This window comes from Hippoglossus hippoglossus, chromosome 4, assembly GCF_009819705.1.
Source record: "Hippoglossus hippoglossus isolate fHipHip1 chromosome 4, fHipHip1.pri, whole genome shotgun sequence".
Taxonomy (NCBI): Eukaryota; Metazoa; Chordata; class Actinopteri; order Pleuronectiformes; family Pleuronectidae; genus Hippoglossus; species Hippoglossus hippoglossus.
Genome location: NC_047154.1, coordinates 22,825,315 through 22,848,967, shown reverse-complemented (window position 1 = coordinate 22,848,967; position 23,653 = coordinate 22,825,315). Strand labels below are relative to the sequence as shown.

Genomic DNA, 23,653 nt, shown 5'->3' with positions numbered 1-23,653 from the left:
AAACTAGTTTCTGTTTAGCTAGGTAGTTTAGTCAAACTTTTCTTTTCAGCCCTGAAAACACGACACACACACACGACTGATGTGCGAGAGCCTCAGTGGAGCAGTGACACCAGACTTCTCTGACTTATTCTACTGTGGCTTCGCTTCACTCGTGCATAACATCACGTCCTCTTTTTTCATGTGTGTGTGCATGTGTGTAAATTTCCTCTTTCTGTGAGAAATAAAGTCCTGATGTGCTTCTGGGAGGAGAAACTGCTTCAGATCAGGTCTCTCACACTCGAGTCGAGTCATCGCTCGTCTCCGGTGACTCACACCTGACAGCCATGTGGGTTTTAAGCCCGTTTTTTTCGTTTGTTCGTTAAAGCTGCTGCAACCGAAGACGCACAAATCTGATTATGCTCCATCACAAACTGTCCCCGAACACCAAAACGACAATGTGCATGCTCCTTGTACTTTGCCAAACAAAGACCTGGCTCCCACTGTCATTCGCCAACGTGATGCCAGCGTGTGTGTGTGTGTGTGTGTATGTGTGTGTGGCATGTAGATGACACACCTGCCACTTCAAAGCTGGAGCCAGATGTGAGAGCACTGGATTGGCTCCACAGGGACCCACAGAGGGAGGTGCCCACTCAGTTCAGCAGCATTATTCACACGTATTATACATGCAGAAGCATAATGGCCGCAGCTCATTACAATGAACCACACTCGACCCCCTTGTCTTGTCACCTGTGGTCGCACTTTGATGCGCCAACCCCACGGCAGCCATTTTGCTCCTCAAATAAACATCTGGTTGGAGATGTTCGGGGTTCTCAGGTGTTTTCACAGCTTTTTACCACAAACGTGTGGGACAGGTTTGAGTGTTTGTGCAGCGCAGGCAACAGGCGGGTGAAAAGAGCAGGGCGGTTTTTTTATTTGTTGACGCCTGAGGTAAAAGTGTGGGGGAAGAATTAACGTCATATTTCAATTTCCCCAGGAGATATTCTGTCTGTGTTCAGATTCAGAGTCAATTCAAGAAGTAAATGGAGCAAAACCTCCAATAAAGATGTTGTGTTTTTGTCTTAATATCTTTAGTTCGTTAGTTTGATATTTAGCTACTCAATCAATTTCTGTGATTATGTTGTGGAAGAAAAGTAAGAATCTATTACATTTTAATTGGGAATCCGGGAAATAGCTTCTTAAAGGTTGTGAGATGACGGCATTTTTCAACATTTTCATTGATTTCTCCGAGAAAATTCATGGATCAATTATATCTTAAGGGGATTTGTTATTTATGAGTGTTTTCATTTTGGTGCAGATCCAACTACAAATCTGGATCCAGTTAATGTAAATGTGTTAGTAAGAGGAAATATGTGTCATTCTAGTCGGTCTCTGATTTGGTTTTATGTTGTTCATGTTGTCATGATCTTTTTCATGGATCCAAAGTACAAATAAAAGTCTAAATTTGCAGTTTTTTCATTAATAAACATTGTTAGTGAACAAGTGCATTTGAAACACCATTTTTTATTCTAAAGGAACAAGCTTGTGTATCTAAAAACTTTAGGGAAAGAAGTCACGCTGCTGCTTTGAAGCTTAAATCAAGTATTGGAAACACGTAATTTCATCTTTTGGGCTAAACATGGATCTTTTGAATAAACAACACTGGAGCTTTTTTTTTGCTGCTCTAATCAGCATCTCATCTTTAAATCAACTTCAATTGAGATTCATTGATTTTGTTGTATTTCTGTGTTTGTAATCACTGTGTATTATACAGTCCACTATATTTACTGTTTCAACTCAGTGTGATATTATTGCACTTTGTCCTTTGAAATCCCCAAATGTCAATTTACTGCTCCTGCATAATAAATTACTTTGTTCCGATTGAGGTGCAAGGTAACGATATTAGACGAAGCTTTTTCTCACAATAATTAAAACCAGTGACCATATCACAAAGCCGTTATCACTTTATTATCCAAAAGGCTTTGTCTGTGCATTTCTCCCATGATGAAAATGACTAAAATGGACATTTTAAAAGGGTAAAATCAAATTAACTTCCACAACCAGAACCTCCTCCCATGTTTAAATCTCTTTAGGACTAAAGGTGCTAATACGTGGGTGACGTGTCCTAACAAACCAGTAGAAAGTGAAGCCAGGAGTCTGCCGCTCCACGTTTGGCATCATTTCCTGAGCAGAATAATGCATCATGGGAGGGTAGGTAAGACGTACTGGGACCTTGTTTACCCCACAGATCATCTCTCCCTCTCTCTCCTGCTCCTCCTCACCAACTCCACTCGCTCGCCACAGTCACGTATTCGTTTTTAATACCACAAACCACTTCCCATTTCAGGGTTGATAAAGCTGGAGAACTCTTCCTCTCAGGAGCTTGTGTGTGTGTGTGTGTGTGTGTGTGTGTGTGTGTGTGTGTGTGTGTGTGTGTGTGTGTGTGTGTGTGTGTGTGTGTGAGTGTATACACTCTGTTTTTCTTATCCATTAATGCTTAATATCACTGGCAGAGGGCACAGCTCTCCATTTCTCCATTTCCTCTCCTGCAGCTTTTAAGTGTTGAAACATCTATGATTAAAGTGTTGAACTGATTTAAATCCTCGTGTTCCTCGTGCACCTCCCGACTGACGACAACCACCTCAGGAGCATCATGAAAGGTTTGCACACACGTCTTAAAATGGATTTCATGTTTAGGCCTGAACTGCTGTATGCAACTGTTACACTTAAATGTAAATGTGCCCTATATTCGGAGAATGTGTGTGTGGGAGCTTGTGCACTCTGCTGTATGTGAGTGTGGGTGTGTATAAATATATATATATATATATATATAGAAAGGAATCCCATTTTGACCAGAACAACAGAGTTTTCATATTCGTGCCAGGTATTAAAACCATAACGCTGTCGGGCCGAGCGTCTTATCCATCAACTGAAGGAAATCAGACAAGTGGAAAACGAGACGGGCATGACGTGTAACTCACATCACACACACACACACACACACACACACACACACACACACACACACACACGCGCGCGCAGACACCCTCTCTGTGTTTCAGTCATTCTTTGGCTGGCATTTCCTGGGGTTGCTCTCTCTGCATGAGCTTTTCACACCTCCTCTCTCCCTGGCTGTGAGCAACACTGATCTGATGGGGAGAGAGAGAGAGAGAGAGAGAGAGAGAGAGAGAGAGAGAGAGAGAGAGAGAGAGAGAGAGAGAGTGAGAGAGAGAGAGAGAGAGAGAGAGAGAGAGAGAGAGAGAGTGAGTGCAATCAGGCAGATAGTTGGTCAGAGGCAGCCAAGCAAACAGCGGTAGTGAGACAAAGAGACAGACTGTGTGGGAGTGGTGCCGGGACCTGAATTTTTATTTTCCCCCCCGACTGGCCGTCTTCAGTCAAACATCAAACCTGGAGCGATCCGGCTGAATTGAAGGAAACAACATGTCCTCCAGCCTAAACCAACAGATTAATCATTTAGCCCTCGCCTCTCTTAATGTTTCCTAAATTAGAAGAGATGCCACGGATACAAGACTTTAAATGTTGGAAAATAAACCTTTCATGCAATAAGGTTTGGTTCATAGACTGTATTTAAAGATGGACGACATGACAGCTCCCCACAACTGAAGCCAAATCCTCTGAGTCGCCTCTAGGGGGTGCTACAGCATAGGTCATAAACCCTGCCTCCTCCATGTTAGCAGATGGGACATGGACAGAAATATAAAGTCAAATTGTCAAAAGTCAAAGTCAACAAGTCAAAGATGTTTTTAGGTTGTTCCTATCACACCGATTGTTAGTTGGTTGGTTTTAACTTATAATTTGATGATATATATGATGGTAGAGATCATGTATTAGTGGGACCCCGACACCGCAGCTCCACACTATGATTCGGGCTCCAAATGGAATCAAAAGCTCACGAACGTCACAAGATTTGGAAAGATATTCTCTACGGAACCCAAAACATTTCCCTTCATATTGGTGGCCCATGAGGTAGAGTGGAAAGTCCACAAATTGAAAGGTTGGTGGTTTGATTCCTGGTTCCTCCAGTCTGTTGTACAGTGCTTCTGCAACATCGAACCCCAAAATGCTCCTGACTGGTCTACCATCAGTGCGTGAATGTGAACTGTGATGTAAAATACTTTGACTGACATATTTTTCAGATTGCAGTCCTCATCATTTCTGCATCTTGCTGCTGTGCTTCTTTTATTTGCCACATGAAAAAACACCTGTTGATCTGCAGAGTTAACATTCCTCCTCTGCACTGCTCCTACCTTCATTTACCCAAAGTGTAAATTCATGCAGGTGGTTGAACCTCGCTCCTCTGATTCATGTAGAAAAATCTAATTTACAAAATACCTCACACTGATCAGTCAAACCTGAATCACAACAAGCACCAGGAGAGGCGGCGGATGTAAAAGCCGTCACAACACCTGCTAAAGGTTGAATTACCGCGGCGTCGTTTCAATTAGAGATAAAGAAGAGCAATATTTTTGAAAAAGAAAATGTCAGAGAATATTCCGATGAAGCGTTCGGCTGTGTCAAGCCACACGGTCGGAATGAAAAAGATTCAATATTTGATCGACTTTAAAGAGAGGGAAGAAAATGGCGTGTGATTTTTCAAAGTCTGGGCCGAGACTAAGGTTGAATGGCGGAAAGATTAAAAGATTAATGTGGAGAAAGTGAAAGAGAGAGATAATTGAAATGGCGAGATGCCAGGGAGCTTCCAGATGGGCGAAGAAGTTTGGTAGCTCAGTGGCTCGTTGAAGGAGAAGACACAGGAACGACTACTCAACTACTTCTAGTGCAGGTTGAGACTAAAACTCTGAGTGAAACATTTCAGCTCCAAACAAAGTTGTTGCACATGGACATGAAAGAGAAGAGACATGTAAAGTCTAGAAATATGAAAGTCCAAAAAATGATTTGTCATCATGAAGCTGAACATGGATGATGAGCTCACACACTCACACACACACACACACACGTGCACACACACACACACACACACACACACACATACGTGCATGCACCTATTCTCACACACACCCACACGTGCACACACACACACACACACACACACACAGAGGCTGAGACGTCCCGAGCATCCTCTGTGTGCCAGGCTCTTCCTCCAGGGTGAGTTAGTGGTGCTTTTAAGTGCAGACATCAAAGAGGCCTGTACGGGTATAAATAGGCTTTAGGGCTGAAAAAAGTTTTAGTTGTCATCAGTTTCATACCCAGTCGGTTAGACAAGGTCATGCATTGACTCACTGACTTCGGCCTAACCCCTCTCCATCTCTCTCTCTCTCTCTCTCTCTCCTCTCTCTCACACACACACACACACAGGAGTACACTTGGCTTTAATACTGCAAAAAGCACCATGAAAAAGCCGTTTTTCTATCATTTAATACTTTGGTGCAGTGCCCGTCTGCAATGGGCTGTTTGTTTGGCCTGTGGTGAGGCTGCTGGTTGCAGCTTTTCTCTCTAAAAACTGAAAAAGTGACCTGCAGTAATTAAGCCGTGTTGAGCGAAGACAAGCTTCAGTCCAATCCACAGAATCCTGAGGCTGCACCACCGCCGCTGCACAAAGAGCTGCTGCACAAAGAGCCGCTCACCTGTTGATTTAAGGTTCAGGGCCCTTAACACCCACAAAGTGTGAAGCCGACAGGATCGACAGTTCTTGAGAAATACGAGCCACATTCTGTCAGACTGATATTTTTGGAATTATTAGATCTATCCTTGATATCTGGCTTCATTTTCCTTTACCTGGTCTTTGTCAGCACTAGTTGGAGACTTGATCACACACACACACACACACACACACACACACACACACACACACACACACACACACACACACACACATACACACTAGTCTAGCTCACACTGTTCTGTGTACACATTTATAATTCCTTATTTGTTATATTGCATGTTTACTTATTTATGAATTTGACTGATTACTGATTTTTTTCACTGTCGTCTTTGCTGCTGCAACACAACAAACTTAATTTATCCACAACTAGCTTGTTTTACTAGTTCATACACAGGCCGTACTAGTAATACTGGCTGCAGCACTAGTCACCAAAAGTTTCCCAGCTAGTCAACTTTTTGACAAACTATAGTGGACCACTAGATCAAACTTCTAATGCTCAGAGGCCAACTAGTCAACTAGTGAGTTGAGCACATGTGTATGAACTAGCTGGACTAAGCTGCGGAGAAGGTTGACTAGTAGTGTCGTTGTTCCACTAGTTACACATAATGCTGAACTAGTGAGGGAAACTTCCGGCTGATATAAAGGAAATGTATTTGATGCTCAAACGGCTGAACACTGAACCCAGATACATCTGAGCACATGCAGCTTGGACACACACACAACACACACACACGCGCCTGGTGTATAAATACCAAACAGACCTGATCCCATTTTCCAAACAGCAGCAACATTACTGCCAAATCATTATTGTTCCGTCAGCAGGCTGGCGCTGACGTCCAGGTGCCGGTGGGTAGCAGGTGACTGGTTGGGACACGTGTCCGAGCTGGCAGAGGAGGCCGAGTGGGGAAAGCATCACGAGAGAGCCAGAGTTTGGAGGAGCACACATGCTACTTCAATCACATTCAGTGATTGAGCCGCTCTCTCACACTGTGCGTCATCATCCCGGCTCTGGGTTCCTGTAATACATCCTGACGTGGTCCCTGTATTTCTCTCTCTGGGACTCAAACCGACACTCTGTGCTCATGGCGGCGCTGATGGCCCGGCAGCTCGTCTTGTGTGTCTGTGATGTGTTTGAATCAGTGTAGTTCGGATCTCCTCTGCTCACTCACTCTGATTTGTTCCAAGTGTCACAGGAAACTGAATCGTCAACATGTATGTTTAAAATGAATCCGTGGTGACAGGGGGTCGACAGGAGCTATCACCCCCCTCTGCTCCGGCTCTGCTGATCGGCCGCTCTGCAGCTCAGTGTCGGGGGTGAACAGAATATTTGTGTATCATTAAGTAATAGTTGAGTCCAGACTCTCATTTAAACTAAGTTATCCTTTTTATTTATCTACTCAAATGTTCCACTGCTTTATTAATTTATTTCTGTATTTTCTCTGCTCTTATTCCATTGATTTATCCTCATTTTATCTACCTGCCTGGTGATATTTGTCCTTAAGCACTTTGTAACATAGTTAGGAATGTTTATTATTATTATTATTATTATTATTATTATTATTATTATTATTATTATTATTAGTAGTAGTAGTAGTAGTAGTAGTAGTAGTAGTTTTATTAGTAGTAGTATTACTACGAGCCAAAGAAAAGAAAATAATTTGAATAAATCAAGTAAATTACGAAGGAGATAATGTAGTACAGGAACAAGTTTCTTTCTTTCTTTCTATAGATAGATAGATAGATAGATAGATAGATAGATAGATAGATAGATAGATGGATGGATGGATGGATGGATGGATGGATGGATGGATGGATGGACCTGACTATATTCAAGTATACCTTCAAATGAATTCATGAAGAATCTGTTCATCTCAACAACACATCATTTCCTTTGAGATAGACGGGGCAGGGTTATTATATAGATAAATGATGATGATGATATTTTTCTTCTCCAGTGGAGTGGGGACATTAACATCCATCTATCTGTCCATTATCCCTTTGCTCTTCTGGGTCAGGGGGCTGGAGCCTGTCTTCAGCACATCACAGGGTAAATATACACAGTGCCATATTAACCCAACTCCAATCTGCATGTCTTTGGACTGTGGGAGGAAGCCGAAGAGAAAACCAACAGCGAAATGAGGATTCGATAACGAGAACAAGTCCTCGTGTTACTTCTGATGTTGCAGTGAAGCGTCCACATCTCATTTACTTCCTGCAGCTGCAGAAAAGAAGCATGACGGGGAAATTAAGAGTCTAAATCTGTGGACTTTCTTTGAGGAAGATGGGATTCGTGAAGAGAATAAGCACCAGTCTGGCCAGTAACAGTGAAATATAATGGGTTCAGCATCAGTGTCCATGTTTTGGCCACAAAAGTGAAGAAAACAGGGGAGAAAGAAAAAGTTTGAAAGCAATTAAATGAGAGAATCATCCCTCCACCTTCTTAACATCTCCTCTGCTCGGTGCAGACTGTGACCAATGAGATGATAAAGAAATCCCATCGTGTGAAAGACAAAAAACAAAGCAGAGAAACAATGAACAGAGAGAGAGCGAGAGGTAAAAAGCAAAAAGGACAGAAAGTGTGGACGTGAATGTGTGATGGAGATAAAGAGGGGGATTTTCTAAAGATAAAAGCTGGCTGCTGTCCCGCAATTTTATTCTATTCATCCGCACGTATCGGTGGGCGATGGACGGAGTGATGATAACAGACAAAATGTAAATGCTGTGGACTGTGACACACACAAATCCCAGGTAGGATGTGATTGGAAAGAGGAAGAGGAGAAACGTCCTAAATGTGCAGCTCGGTACAGAAAGCGATTCTTTTTCGGCTCCTGCTGACAGGAGATGTGACACAGGAGGAGATTTCCTGCCAGGATTTCCCCGAGAAAAGTGTTGTTGGCGAGGTGGAAGGTCTGTGGAACATAAAAAATCTGACAAGGATGAAATTCTCCACTGAAAACAACACTAATTAACTTCACTGGAAGAGACGGTGTCAGAGGAAGACAAGTTACTGTGGTGGGGAAACATTTCAAAACAGGTTCCACCGGAAACTTCTTCTCTTCTCGTCTCGTCTTCTTTTGGTGTTAAAAACAACAACAACTAGAACGGCCCCTGATCTGGATCCGAACCAACAACTCAATTTCCACTCCATGATAATTGGTTGAGTAGGTAATCCTGCAAACAAACAAACAAACAAACATGAAAACATGTGATCCTTGGCAGAGGTAATTATTGCAATATCATTTATCATAATAAAGGTTCAATCTACATATTGATACATTGCTAATTCATTGTGCAGGCGCATTCAAGGAGGTGTAACACGTAATTGGTTTTAATTGAACATTTACCAATGCCAATTAAAAGATTTGTAAAATGTTTCTACAGTCGTGCAGGGATGAGCACGGATCTCTCTGTTTGCATGTTCTCTCTCTCTGCTTGTGTGAACGGGCTTCATGTGCACGACGGCAGAGTTCGTATCTGGGACGTTTCTGCTTCATTTCTTCATCGTGGGAGGAAGTGGAGACGCAATCATCCGTCTTTATTTACAGTCTATGGTGAAAAGGTGAATCATGAAGAGCGGCTCGGTGTTACACTGCTTAGTGTTTCACCTCTTCTCTTGTTCTGTCCTCTTTCTTTCTTTCTTTGCACTTTTCAACTCTTCCTCTCTTTGCCCTCCTCCTTTCCCGTCTCTAAATAGTTCTTCAACTTCCCTCTCCTCTCCTCTCCTCTCCTCTCCTCTCCTCTCCTCTCCTGTCCTGTCCTGTCCTGTCCTCTCCTCTCCTCTCTTCTCCTCTCTTACCTCAGGCCCATCATGGCTGTACACAGGGAGCAGAAGGAGCCCCAGTGGCGGCAGCAGCAGCAGCAGCAGCAGCAGCAGCAGCAGCAGCAGCCTCGTCCTATCTGTGCCCGGGCATCATCACTACATTGTGGCGTCTCTCTCTGTGCAGCGAGCAGAAGAGGAGATTACTCTGCTCACATCAAACGAGGTTTGTCTAACTTGGGTCTGGCGACGTGCTGGTGGAGCGAGTCCTTGGAGCAGCCTCGCCGTTCTTATCTCTCCCCAACAGACTCTTTTCTGTTTTCTGCTGCAACACAACTGGCTGCCGGTAACACTGACGCATGCATGCACGGCTCTGCACGGTCAAATGTGCACACAACAAACACCAGTGCACATTCTCTTGTGTGAATACACACACTCACACACACACAACATTGAGGCAGCTCTTTTTTTCCCCTTCTTCTGATATTAGTAGAATTTGTTCTGCTGAGTGAGTCTCTCTCTCTCTGTCTCTGTCTCTGTCTCTGTCTCCTCCAGCATCTGCTCGGAGCTGAACCTGCTTCTCTGAATATTTGAAATGGATTAAACGACTTTCCCCGGACACACACTTGCAGAAAGAAACCGCTACTCTTCAATTTGATGTTAAATATTTTAACCGCACCAAAGAAGCCGAGCAGAAACACCACAGACTTGCATAGAAATGAGGGAAATGTGCTTTTTTTGTTGCTGTAGAGCTTTAGGTGAGAACATAGACTCTCACCTAAAAGCCAAAGCATCTCCATTGATATCCGTGCTGGAGGGAGCTACGCTACACAATGTGCATCGAAACCACTGCGACTAAAAACAGATGTTGAGTTTCTTTTCACACCTGAGCGCTACATGCACCTCGGCTCTGCAGCTTTTGTAATTATACCCCAATCTCAGGTCAAGCATCCAATAGCAGAAGGCCTTGAAGGGCCCAGTGCATTCTGGGTGTTGACATATTTCTACCTTTTGGGCAAAAGGGAATAACACAGTCCTTGTTCTCTGTTTTTTCCCGGTTATGCTGCACTATTTTTAATGTGTTTTCACCTTTCTCCTGCATAAATACTCAAATTGTATTCAAAGCTCATTATCCCAGCTGTGAATTATTCATTCGAGTGGCACAATATGCACTTTATTTTTGTATAATGTTTATAGCAAGTGCATATGAGTTCAGTGTTCAGTAACACTATGCAATGCAAATATGTTTTTCCTAATAAATTGGAATTGGAATTGAGTCCAGCAAGTTATCAATATTATGTGATGTACATATTAATCTATCAAGTTGGCTCTGGTAAATTTTCCAAACACACAACAATTATAAAATATGTAGAGTATTGGTATATATATATCGCAATATGTAATATATTGTATTGTGTCGCAGTATATTGTGACATATCGTGATGTATCGTACCATGTGATTGGACAGCCCGAGCAGCTGCCCCTCAACCCTAAATATTAGATAATTAGATAATAATAGATTAAAATAATAATTACTTCTTATTTCTTTTTGTTTAATCCACAAAAAATCCAAAGTACATAAACCACAACTCACTGTTTTACAAGGGATTATATGTTGCCGTTGCGAGTGGAGACGCTGAACTCAATGCCCCCAGCCAACAACTGGTCTGACACATAATCCCCTGTGCAACAGAAGAGCTGTTATTTCTCTGGATTAAACAAATAGGATACAACATATTAGTAAGCGATCTAAAGAGAGGCTGGTGTTAGACAGACCCGGAGCGAACTGCTGCTTTTCCACTTCGCTCTTTAAGTCTCCCTCCCTCCAGATTTAACAGACAGATGGCGACGGTATTAGTCGTCTCATCGACTCTCCACTAGAACGTTTGAGCGTTGATGTAAATCACACGTCGGTTCCACACGGTCCACAAAAACCTGATTATTTTAGATTATGGAATGATTCGTGTTTCACATTAAAACAAATCTCTGCAAAATCTGAAATTTGCATCGAGCTTTAGTCTATCGGAGGTAAAACGTGTGTGTGTGTGTGTGTGTGTGTGTGTGTGTGTGTGTGTGTGTGTGTGTGTGTGTGTGTGTGTGTGTGTGTGTGTGTGTGTGTGTGTGTGTGTGTGTGTGTGTGTGTGCAGTCACAGACAGTGATCACTCCTGTCGTGAACAGAACAACCAGTCTGACTCCTCCACAAGTGTGAACCCCTCCTTTAACACAAAGTCAAACCTGGTTACCCCGCTACTGCTCTGAAGGAAGAAAAACAGTCTAATCTCTTTGTGTGTTTGTGTGTTTGTGTGTTTGTGTTGGTTCACTGAAGATTTATAACTTTCACCTACAGCCCCTTTTTATTTTTCCATCTTTTCTACACCCGGTTGGTATTGAAAACTCCAATAGGACATTATAAAGTGATTTACGACATGTGCATGTTGATATAATGCGACTGAGGTTGGAATATTTCACATGTTTTGATTTAATTATGACTTATTCCAGGTATATGAGCTTATTCTGGTTGAGGCAATCAGAAAACGCAGCCTACATGACAGTGTCTTATTCAGATTATTGGCGTCCATGTAAACGTTGACTCACACTCTGATTCTGATTGAGTCACTTGTTGTGTTGCTTCATGAAGGAAGTTGCTCTTTTGTGATGTGTGATGCATTTCTCTTTAAACTGACGAACAGAGCGTCTCTGTGGAGCTTCTGAATCAATCCAGCTGCTGCCGTCATGTGTGATATCATCGTGTGTGATATCATCATGTGTGATATCATCATGTGTGATATCATCATGTGTGATATCATCCTGTGTGATATCATCCCTGAAGATGAGTGAGATCATTCTTGAAACGCAGTCGTGTGTCACCAGCTCCTGCTTCACAGATCAGCTGGTTTGTTCTGGATCGTGAGCGGAGATCCTTTCTTTTTCGCCTTTTTCCGTCACTTCAGCGCTTCGGTCCAGAAAAACGTATTCCGTCTCATCTCTGAACTTCTTCAAATTCCATCACGAGCTTCAGATTCTTCCTGCTGATGAGGAAGTTGTACCTTGTGGTGCTTCGACTGGATTTCTGCCCCCTGTGGACACTGGTGGTGACGTCACTCTGTCACCAGCTGCTGTTGTTGTTGACCTTGGCCGACCTCCTCGATGGCTGATGCTCTGTACTTCAGGAGCTTCTTTCTCTTTCAGCACATTTCAGATTGTCGGATCGATTTTTCCTTCTTTTCTCGCAGGAGCACAGCGAGACGGCTCGTTACTGTTGACAGCTCTCTGGTCTTCGTGTTGGTTTATCCTCCTCAAACAACTCATGCAGTCTTCACGGGTCAACAACGAGGCTCAAACTAAGAGCAGATATTCAGAGCTGTTTACTGTTTCAGAGGTAAAGCTGAGCAACAACCTGGTTGAGTCCAGACTGGGAACTAAGGGTGAACAGACTTTTACCATATTGAGGAGATAAGGCTTTCAGGCACTTTCCCTGGTTTCAAATCATCGCTTGAAACCTATTTTTTATTTGCAAGCCTTTAAATGTATAAATGTTGACTGGTTTTTAAACTGCTTAAATGGATGTTGTTTATTTTTAAATGCTCCTATATATTATTTTTCTGATTTTTGTTTTGTCCTTTTATTCTCATGTATTTTGTCAAGCACTTTGTGACCTTGTTGGATCAGGGCTGTAGAAATAAAGTATTATTATACATTTTTATGATAAGAAACACATGTAGCATGTTCTAGTATTTTTGCTCATTCAAATTGAATTGTTTTCAAATAAAAGGTGCAATGTCCAAAGTTGTTTAACACATTAAAAAGTGAATATATTGAAATAATTAACTGTTGTCTCATAATAATAGTCTTCATATAAAACTTAAACCAATGACTTCAGTATATAAACATGCTGCAAAAAACATCCTGTACATCCCATGTGAAAGAAAATCTTCTGAATTATTTTTTGTGCACATTGCAACACAACGATGTGGATCAGTTTAAAAATGTATAATTTCCATGCTCACTTACCACGATGGAGTAAATTCAGTGACATTCAGGGCTGTTGTTTCTTTTCTTTTCTTTTACTAAAGTCAATGCATCAAATGTCAGAGTTTCCTGTTCCTAAGAAAACAGCAGGTTTAACTCTGTAGGTAGTTAAATTGATCAGTGGATCATTAACCCCAGTTCTGCAGCTTCACTACAGCACACCAGAGTCACAGTGACCCCTAGTGGTGAGGCACTGACATCACCACCACAATATATGACATAAGTACAGTATATATACATGTATATATATATATATAATATATATGTAGGTGTATGTATACAGTCATTTGAATGTGTTATAAAGTGGTGAGGGAGTTGTATTTGTCTGTGAAAATGAACGACATTCATTCACAAATATCAGGTCAACTTTGTCCTTGGCTTCGTTCCAAAATCTCCTTCCTGTTTTGATTCCAAAAGTCACTGAAGGCAAACACGGGAGAACAAAGTTGACTTTAAACACAGCTCTGTCTTTTAGTTCCTGCCTGAACCTCAGCCATCATGGCCACCGAGTCCCCCTCCATGTTCCTGCTGCTGTCGTCCCTCCTGTCGGCCGTGCACGCTGAGGGTTCCCCGCTGGTGCCGGCTGAACTCGCCCCCGTGCCCTGTAATGACAAGGCGGTGGAGAAGCTGTCTCGTCTGGCTCTCACCTACATCAATGAGGACCGCACCGACGGCTACAAGTTTGCCCTCAACCGCATTGCAAACGTGCACTTGCAGGCTCAGGTTAGTGCAAACAGCAGTGCTCAGTGGAGGGGGGCAAAGGCAGCCTGGGGGGGGGTTGTTCTATCGTGGCAGTGGGGTGATTTGTGCATGTTTCACAGAGGCTGTGGTGTGTAAAGGTTGTTTTCCCCCTGAAATACCCAAACATCATTGAGAGCAGAGAGTCACACGCTGGTGGACGTAACCAGCCGTGGCCAATCTGCATGTCAGTGGGACTCCATTTGATAAGATTTATGTTTTGTTGGCTGTGACTGTGCACAGTTGAATTTTCTAATCAGGAATCCTCCTCTGACATCGTCACAATGAGTGGACTCCGTCTCTCTGGAGGGAAATGATGATAGAATTAAACTCTGCTTGTCAAGGACTTATCAGACATCAGTGACATGAACGAAAACCTGCAGGTACATCAGTGCAAAACCACTGAAGACTTTTAAAACAATGAATATTTGCCGTCTGCATTTTGCTGCGAGTGTCACTTTCCAATAAATATGACGTAGAAATCGAAGTACATAATGTTCTGTCGTGAAATGAGAAAGCCGTCCTCTTTCACGCCTCATGAAGAAAGGTCTTTTACCGAGGCGACAGTTAATAAAGTCCCAGGTCATTCCGGTCCAGCACCACCGGGACAAACCTTGCACAACAGGGCTTTATGAACTTCATGCTGTCAGCCGCTGAAGGCTGTTGTAGCCCGACTGTGGGATAGATGGAGTTTTAAGAGGCTCAGCTCGGCTTCATGACCTGAAAAGGCCCCGTTACACCTGCTCAAAGTGTTGACATTTGTTTTCAGTGCTGCAGCCCGAATCAATATTGAACTGGAGTGGCACTCAGTCGAGCGCAAACCCGTCTCCGAGGCTCGAGTCCCCTTCAATTCCGCACCGAATCTGTCATGTTTACGTGGACACGGTTCTTAAACTGTTGAAGAGACATGTAAAGTGTTCATGCACGAGTGAATTCACATTGTCTCAGCCACACATTGGTGTTAGTTACACGTCTCTACACCCATACCCCTGATGAAACCACATTTCAATTCTCTAGATCTAGATTTGTATTTACACACTCACAGATATCAGTCCCCTAAATATGCCTGATCGTTTTCATCAAGGTCCAGGAATTATTCCCTGGAAATCTAATAAAAAACAAAAACCCATAAACGCCTCATCTAGCAACGTTAAAGGAAGTGATAAAAAACATTCCTGGATCTGCCTCCTCTCTCCAGATCCACGCAAAAAATTAATGGGCTCTTTCATGGGCCTTGTCCTCGCCTTATGCCAAGTTTCCTGGAAATGTGTTCTGCAGCTTTTTGTGTAATCCTGCGGAAAAACAAAGAAAGTAGAATATCACTCTGCATTAGTTTCATCGAGATCAATGAATTATTCTCTGAGAGATGTCAAAAAATGTCAAACATGTGACAAACAAACAAACGGACACGGATGAAAACACAACTTCTAAAATGTTCCAGCACAGAGAACCTCATCAATGTTTCCCCGAAGCTGCATCTGCACAAACTCAACTCAGGAGCGTGACTGATTTACATGAGCTTTTTGTGCAATTCCTATATTTTGTGATGGATGTTTTTTTCTCGCTGCTGGAAAAATTCTGACTGCAGAACATTGTTTGTTCCTCGTCTCTCTGTGTTTTGTGTTTGCTCTGTGCACGTCAGGGCCCGGCAGGCAACGTGTACTACCTGGACCTGGATGTCCTGGAGACCAAGTGTCACATCGGCAGCCCGAAACCATGGAAACGCTGTGACGTCAGACCGTTCATGGAGACGGTGGGACACACACATACACACAGACACACACACACACACACACAGGGACAAACATACATTTGTACTTTGTACTACACTTGTAAGTACCCTCACTGCCATAATGAATTCCCACATACTGCAAAAATGCAGTTAAAGAAAGTAACATTTTCAAGTGCCTTGAATATTGGAGGCATCAGGGTTTATATTCACAATATCCATAAATCACACGAGCAAATATTACAACAATCAGAATATATAACAGTTTAACTCTTGTTTATGCAATGTAGTTTCCTACTTAAAACCTAATTTTAACTTCACACCTAAAATCAGAGTCTTTCCCACAATCATCTTCACTTCCAAACAATAAATACAAGAACAAACACACATTAGAGTCAAGTCATTAGTTTTCATCACCTCTGTTAACGACAGTGATAATTGTCGATTGTGACAAACACTGTTTTTCTTATTTGCAGCAAATCTCTGGTAACTGTAACACGACCATCCTCCACACACCAGAGGGCTTCTCCTACCTGTACAGCTACGACTGCACCCTGGTGCCAGGTAACATCCACACACTCAACACTTCTGTACAAAAGAGTTTAAACACCAAGAAGATCCTGTTATCAATGTTCTAAATGTACTATATTGTATTTGAATCTACATGTAGCTGTGGATCTTGCAACTGCTGCGTCTGGTTTGAATTCCTCAACAAAACCCAAAGTCATAAGAACTGGACAAATATTTATAGAACGGATGTATTTATATATATTTTCTCGTCTTCATGACCACAAAAAGCTCTTCACACTACAAGTCACATTCACTCTGCACTTTCCTATCATGTCGTTCACACACTGTCGGCAGAACCATCAGAAGTTTTTGGTTCAGTGTTTTTGCCCGAGAACATAAAAGCACCAACCTTCTGGTTAATCACCTGCTCTGACTCTGGAAAGAAAAGAGAAGGGAAGAAGGAAAGCAAAGGAAAATGTTTCCATCAAACAGACATTTATAATTTCTAACATATAGGTGTAACTAATAATGATGATCCCCAATTAAGGTAATTATTAAACTTGTTTGTCTTCTACTTCAACAAATTAAAATGTTGAACATGACAATGTCCGTTGGTTTTTACATATTATTTATTATTATTTGATCGCCTGAAGGACCTGAACACCCTAACGAGTAATTTAATACCTGTAGCTCAAACAACAGAAAATCCAATGTCCATGTATTATATACTTGAGTGTTGGGGCCATATCAAAGAAAGATTCAATAGATTTCAAGAATAATTTTGTAATATTACAAAAATGGAGTCCTCATTGAGAAGGCAAAAATAATCATCATGATATTATGATAATAAATTTGACATTTTATGAAAACAAAGTTATAATTTAGCTACAAAGTAATATTAAATGAATAAAGTTGTAATTCAATGAGAATGTTTTTTAATATATCTAGAATTAAGATATTCTAGATATTTCCTCACTCAAGTTCTTGGGTTCTTTCTTTGGAATCGACAATTCCTGATACTTATGGTTCTGATAACCCCAAAAGATTAACTATTTCCTTATTTGTGAAATCTATACTAAATACAATCTGCACACAATATTGTCTTCATTGTGTTTTCAGTGTAAATGTTCATTTCTCCCGTGCCTGCGTTGTCCCTGCAGATCCCCCAGAGAAGCTGCAGCAGGTCTGTCCCACCTGTCCCCTGCTGCTGTCCACAGACAACCCACAGGCCGTGAACACAGCGCAGGTCACCCTGGCGTCCTACAGGAGACGCTCCACGCTGGGTGCAGGACTCGGCCTGAAGAAGATCACCAGAGCTGCGGTGCAGGTAAAAAAAAACACAGGACACACAGCTGTGAACTTTGATTAGAGAAGAAAGCTCCCAGGGCTAATTCCATCATTCACACAACAATGTGTTTATTGGAAAATAACACTGGAGATTAATCTCTGGGTGTAAATGAGCAGACGTTCGACTGCACCCCTGAGCTCCCGTGCACCAGATGAGAAGCTTTTACTGCTCCACAAAAACCATAATGATGCAAGAGGTTGCAGAGGATTACTGACGGCGACTCAGACGTGACTGTCTGGCCGGGCAAAGGAGAAACTGAATCGCTCACTTGGGGTCTGAAATAATCCTTGTATTGCTCCTCTTTGCCTCTGATTGTCCAGCTTAGGTAACTTATTTAATGCTCTAAATCCAAACTGACAATCATTAAGTTACAGCACGGAGCCTCGTCGCCTCCGTATCTGACTGCAAATGTGATCTTTGTGCTCATTTGTGCAATTTACACTTTCTCTCACCTTGTTATTTTTATATTTCAGGTGGTGCCGGAGAAAGCCAGTTTTGTGGAGTACACCGTCCAAGAGTGTCCAGAGGGAGTGACGGAGAGAGGCAGCTGCCGGGGACGTTCACCACTCTCTGACCCGGAGGTACGAGTCGACATCTAGTTAAAATCAGACAAATAAACCAGGTTGTTGTTTGTTCATTAAGCTTCAGATGTTTATGAAACAAAAGTACAAAAAACAGTTGCATATAATTAAAGAAAAAGGCTAAATTAAGATAAATATATATATACAAACATATAAGTTATAAGTTTAACTTTTATTTACTAATATCATTCTCAAGTTATTTGATTTATTTAACTCATGTAACATATATATTTCATTGAAAAACATAAAGTCAACATTTTAGGCCTAATGAACGTTTTCAGTTTTGATTTCAAATCCATAAAGACGAACATAACAGAAAGACAACAAGGCACAAAGGCTGAAATCAGTGAAATCATAGAACATCATTGTAGGCGGACCATTAATTTTAAAATAATAGATTGCAATGTCAGCATTCTGACACTGTTATGACATTAATTAATGTTGTTCTAGAATCACAAATAAACATCGATCCGCCAGCGTCTTGTTTACCGTCGCTGCAGCGGCTCCAGGAAGTGCTACTTGACGACATGACAGATTCATTTCTACTTTTAAATCTAAGAGCTGCAGTAATTGATTCTTTTATCAACGACTGCTGACACGTCTGCTCCTCCTTTTTAATTTGTACATTTCTTTCCCCCTCTCTGCTCTTTTCATTCTGCCCCTTTTATTAATCGTGTAAAAGAAATTAAAGAATAAAATGTTCTTCTCTCAGACGGCAGGTTTCTGTGCCGGATCTGTTCGAGGTGACATGAGCGTCCATCCTGAAGTCCAGGTGTCCTGTGAGATGTTCAAGCTACAGGTACGAGACACAGTTAGGAAACGTTCACCTTCTTCTATCTGAGCCAGCTGAACCAAAATGGCTGCAGTTGTTAGTTTAGTTGTTACCTCCAGTCATGTAGGTTATGTTTTTGCCGCTTTCTGTTTGTTTGTTTGTTTGTTTGCTTGTTGGTTTGTTTGTCAACAGGATTAAGCCCCAAAACTCCTGAGCGGATTTCTCTGAAAATTTGTAGATGGATCAAGAAAGATCCCATTAACTTTTGGCGTGAATACAGAAAAAGGGGCGTCTCCAGGATTTGTTTTCATCAATAGTCGTTGTTTTCATATTGTCACGATTTCCCATTCAATAATTCATGGTTCTAGATGTAAAAAAATCTGACATATTCAGGGGAGTAATATTTATGAGTGTGTGTCATTTGGTGCCGCTCTACTGACTGCTGTTCTTAAAGCAACGCTACGTAACTTTTACAGAGCAACAGCGCCCCCTGCAGCCACACATGTGATTAATCTCTGTTGGGCTCCTCTCAATGTGTTGAGTGGAGCTCTGACTGGACGCTGGATATTACCCACGATCCTCTGCTTCCTGAACCAAAAGAGCTGCTGCTGTATCAAATCCACCAAACTCTGTTCAGAATTCTTCATATTTAAAAAGATTCCTGCTGAATATTGGAGATTTTTACTGACTTCTAAGTATTTTGAACTGATCTAAAGTTCAGTTTAACTCTTCAACTTGCTGGACCTGATTCTGACAGTTGAAGCTGTGACTCTCAGTCAAATCAAATCATTTTTAAAGCTGCTAATTTAAGGTATAAAAGTTGCTGAGTGTTGCTTTAACCGAACCACAAAGTGACAACAACACACACACAATCAACACGTCCGAAAATATAAAACATGACAAACAAGAAGAGTAAATAATATTTTAGCTGTCAACCACGTCCTCGTGTGATTTTTAACTCGCAGACCGGAAAATAGCAGCAGAGATTTCACTCTCATAGCTAATTAAAGAAAACAGCGTCTGTGCAAGAAGGAGAGAAATAATTGAACATTCATCTGAAATAAAGGCCGTGAGTCACACAGTGTAAAGTCGACAGTAAAGAGGAGACGCGCTGTGGGGCTGTAAGTTGATAATAAGCCACCGTGTGACCTACTTGTGATGAATGTTGTGCGTCTGAATGGAAGCTTCCAGTCGTATAATTATTCTGTCACATCTTCCACGTGCTCGTGTCTCAGAGTTTGTGTTGTGCTCGTGTGTGTTTTTAAATTGTACGACTCTTGTGCTATAATTATGTCGTCTTCTCACTTGTTTCTAGACTTGTGGCGTCTGATTTAAAACTGCATGAGTGAAACGCTTCTGTACGACGGAGAGTTCAGGTCATATTCTGGAAAAATTCCGGAGGTTTCAAGAATAGTTTTGTAATATTACAAAAGTAAAGTAATGATTGAGAAGGCAGTCTATAGACTATAGAGTTGAAATTAGATGAGAAAAAAGTTGTAATTTTAAGAGAACAAAGATATAATTTAGCTAGAAAAAAGTAATACTACATGAAAAAAGTCGAAGATTAATGAGAATTGTTTAAATTTTTTTATATATTTATTTAATATATCTGGAATTAAGCAGTTTAAATGAAAAAAAAGTTGTAATATTACAAGAATAAAATCAGAAGAAGAACATTTCCACAAAAAAGACAATTTCCGCCAAGTTCTCTGGTTCTTTCTTTGGAATAAACATTTTTAAATTGCTGATACTAATGGTTCTGATAACCCCCAAAAAATTAACTAGTTCGTTATTTGTGAAATCTATATTCTCCACATTCCTCATTTTACTGCAGACAACAGGTTCATCTTCTGATTTTCTCCCTCTAACGTGACACATTAAACCTGAAACAAAAGGCATTATTCTTGTAAATTTACGACTTTATTCTAAAAATCTCGTTGTTTTTTCCTGTAACATGGCCCTGATACTCCATCTTACTTTTTCCAGCTTGTGGAGTGAGTGTAAAATCTCCTCTTTGTGTGACCTTGTGTGTTTGTGTGCAGAACGTAGACGTCCTCAGGCCGCTGCAGCCGCAGGGTCACGACCTCCCTCCGGACCCTGAGAGCCTAACCTTCGCTCCTCCGATCGATGACCCAGCAACTGATCCACAGCCCCTTCCCTCTGACCCGACATCGCACCCTGCTGTTCAACCAGCGCCGTTTAACCCCGCACCCATTGAGCCCGAGCCCTTTGACCCCTCGGTGGCGGTTAACCCGCTCACCTCCTCCTCCTCCTCCTCCTCCAGCGAGTCGTCTGAAGGGTTGGTCGACCAGCAACAGCAACCAGCACCAGCTCCTGAGTCGTTCGCTTCCTCCTCTGAAGAGGTTGGTGGCCCCCTGGCGCTGCGTCCGCCCTTTGACTTCCACTACCAGCGGCGTGAGCGCAAGAGACGCCAGGCCTTGATGGAAACTTCCACCACGCACAGCCCCGTCTTCCTGTCTGATTTCCCCAGTGGCCGCTCTCCTTTCCGCTCCTGTCCCGGTCCCGCTCGATACACCACAGTTTAACCGGCGCTGCTTAGGAAACCATTTGTTCATCTTTAATTTATCCACGGAGACGGTGCAGCAATAAACTGCTGCGCTCCCCGTCACTGCAGGCTTGTAATAATTTGTGCTAATGAGACGAATGCTAGCTCCTTTTTTTTCCCGTGGCCCTGAAATGACCTCTCTGCTGCAAATGGTACAAAGCAGACAAAACAGCCACGAGTTCAAACACATGTATTAGAAAATGGCTTCAAATAGTTGAACAATTTGAGTAAATCATTGTTTTAAAGAACTTTAATACTTAAGCGGATCAATATTTAACAATTTGATTTTTCTTAGTTGCTTTATCAATTAGCTGAGTGAAGGGAAATGAATCTGAAGCTATTTTATTTTCAGTCATTTATTAGAAAAAAAGGTGCATAAACTATATTAATATAAATCTTTCACAAATGAGATGGCTTCCTACTTTTGTGTATTTTATATATTTCTAAATTGAGTATCTATGGATTGTGTAGAATTGTTCTGTACGAAGGAAACGAAGAACAGAAGCATAAATAAAAACATAGTATTTTACTTGGATTGAACTCCAAGGAACTCTCTTCATTTTTGTCTGTGAAACATTTTTTCAAGGTAAGAAATTCTTATAAATCAATTTCTGGAACTACAAAGTCCAAGTCCTACAATATTTTGTTGTCATGTCTCAGATTTAAAGGAAAATACTGGCATTGTATTTTACAAAGTGAGTCTTATTTTAATAGGTGTGACCATTACACTGAGGTAAGTATAACATTTCACCCTCCGCAGTCATTACAGAGAAAGAGAACTTGAGCACTTGGCTGGAGACAGCTTTACAAAGAAGTTCAGTGGAAGTCTGGGTTTATTATCGGACTCTTCAGCCGAGCCGAGTCGGTGCCAAACTGCACTGAAGTGAAAGACAAGTGCAAACATCTGAAGCTTTAAAAGCTCACAGCGACTCAAAGTGAGCTTTGGTCAGCAAAGCAACCGGAGCAATTAGCAAGAGCAGAGCGAGAGGGAGGAGGATGTGAAGGAGCCGTCTCTCATGTGGCTCTGTGTCGCACTGTGGAGGATCTGCAGTGAACCAGGCAGCAGCGACACAGAGCCACACATCAGAGGAGGAAACATGGAGAAGACGGAGCAAACTGATCAATATGCAGAAGTCTGTGTTGATTTAAAGGACGATTCAAACAGCAGAGTTCACATTCTAGGACAGATGGTTACAAAGATGAGTGAAAAAGGGGCTGAAATGTCCGTCCTTTTAACAAAATGGAAGATGCTCTACATTAATATTCTGCTCGGATCCACTGCTCCGTCGTATTCTGGAAGGTTTCTGGGTGGGTCGGTAAAAAATTCCAAGGGCGACCTTCCCATTCAGGGGCCACTGGGGCCCAAGAAAACAGTAACAGTCAACTTTACAGATCCCACGCTGGAGAAATTCACTTGCTACAGCAGGACAGCAGCATTAGAATGAAAATAGGCAATTAACAAATAAAAGTCAAATACAGAGAATGTGTAGATAATATACATCGTTCACTACAGACATGTGTGAAGTTAGCAGCCTAAAGCCAAATAACAACTTATATGTTTAAAACTGATATCATGATGGATAACAACAATTAAATAAAAATGAAGTAATCATATCTAATTCCAAATACTCAATTTATGTTGTGTTTTTGTATCTGTGTATAAACTTTGTACATAGTTTTTTGGTTCCAACAGCACATTGAGTTATATAAATCAGATGTGTTATTTTATTGTTATTATTATTGTTATTATTATTATTACATTGATCCTCCACCTAGAATTAAATGTTAAATGTTGTGTTATAAATAAAGTTTTGCTCACTTGTCAAAGCAGTAGCACAGACCCACTGCGGGCGACAGGGGGCGTGAGAGGCCCTGAATGGAAACTGACACGTCCCTGTATAAATTCCCTCTGAATGAATCCACCTTATTCACCACGTGTTGCTGAATGTGTCACGATCGCAAATCATTAATACAACCTTCCACTTCACCCCCCCCCCCCCCC

At 41.7% G+C, this 23,653-nt stretch overlaps 1 protein-coding gene across 1 annotated transcript; it reads left to right on the top strand.

Annotated features, from left to right (window-relative positions):
• The first annotated feature begins 13,862 nt into the window (after positions 1–13,862).
• si:ch211-262h13.5 (uncharacterized protein LOC571127 homolog) lies at positions 13,863–21,832 on the top strand. The gene is made up of 7 exons (XM_034583852.1): positions 13,863–14,130; positions 15,788–15,898; positions 16,351–16,438; positions 17,545–17,711; positions 18,206–18,313; positions 19,026–19,112; positions 21,128–21,832. Exons 1-7 carry the CDS (start codon positions 13,906–13,908, stop codon positions 21,629–21,631), a joined length of 1,290 nt encoding a protein of 429 aa, XP_034439743.1. The 5' UTR covers positions 13,863–13,905; the 3' UTR covers positions 21,632–21,832.
• The last annotated feature ends 1,821 nt before the right edge of the window (positions 21,833–23,653 follow it).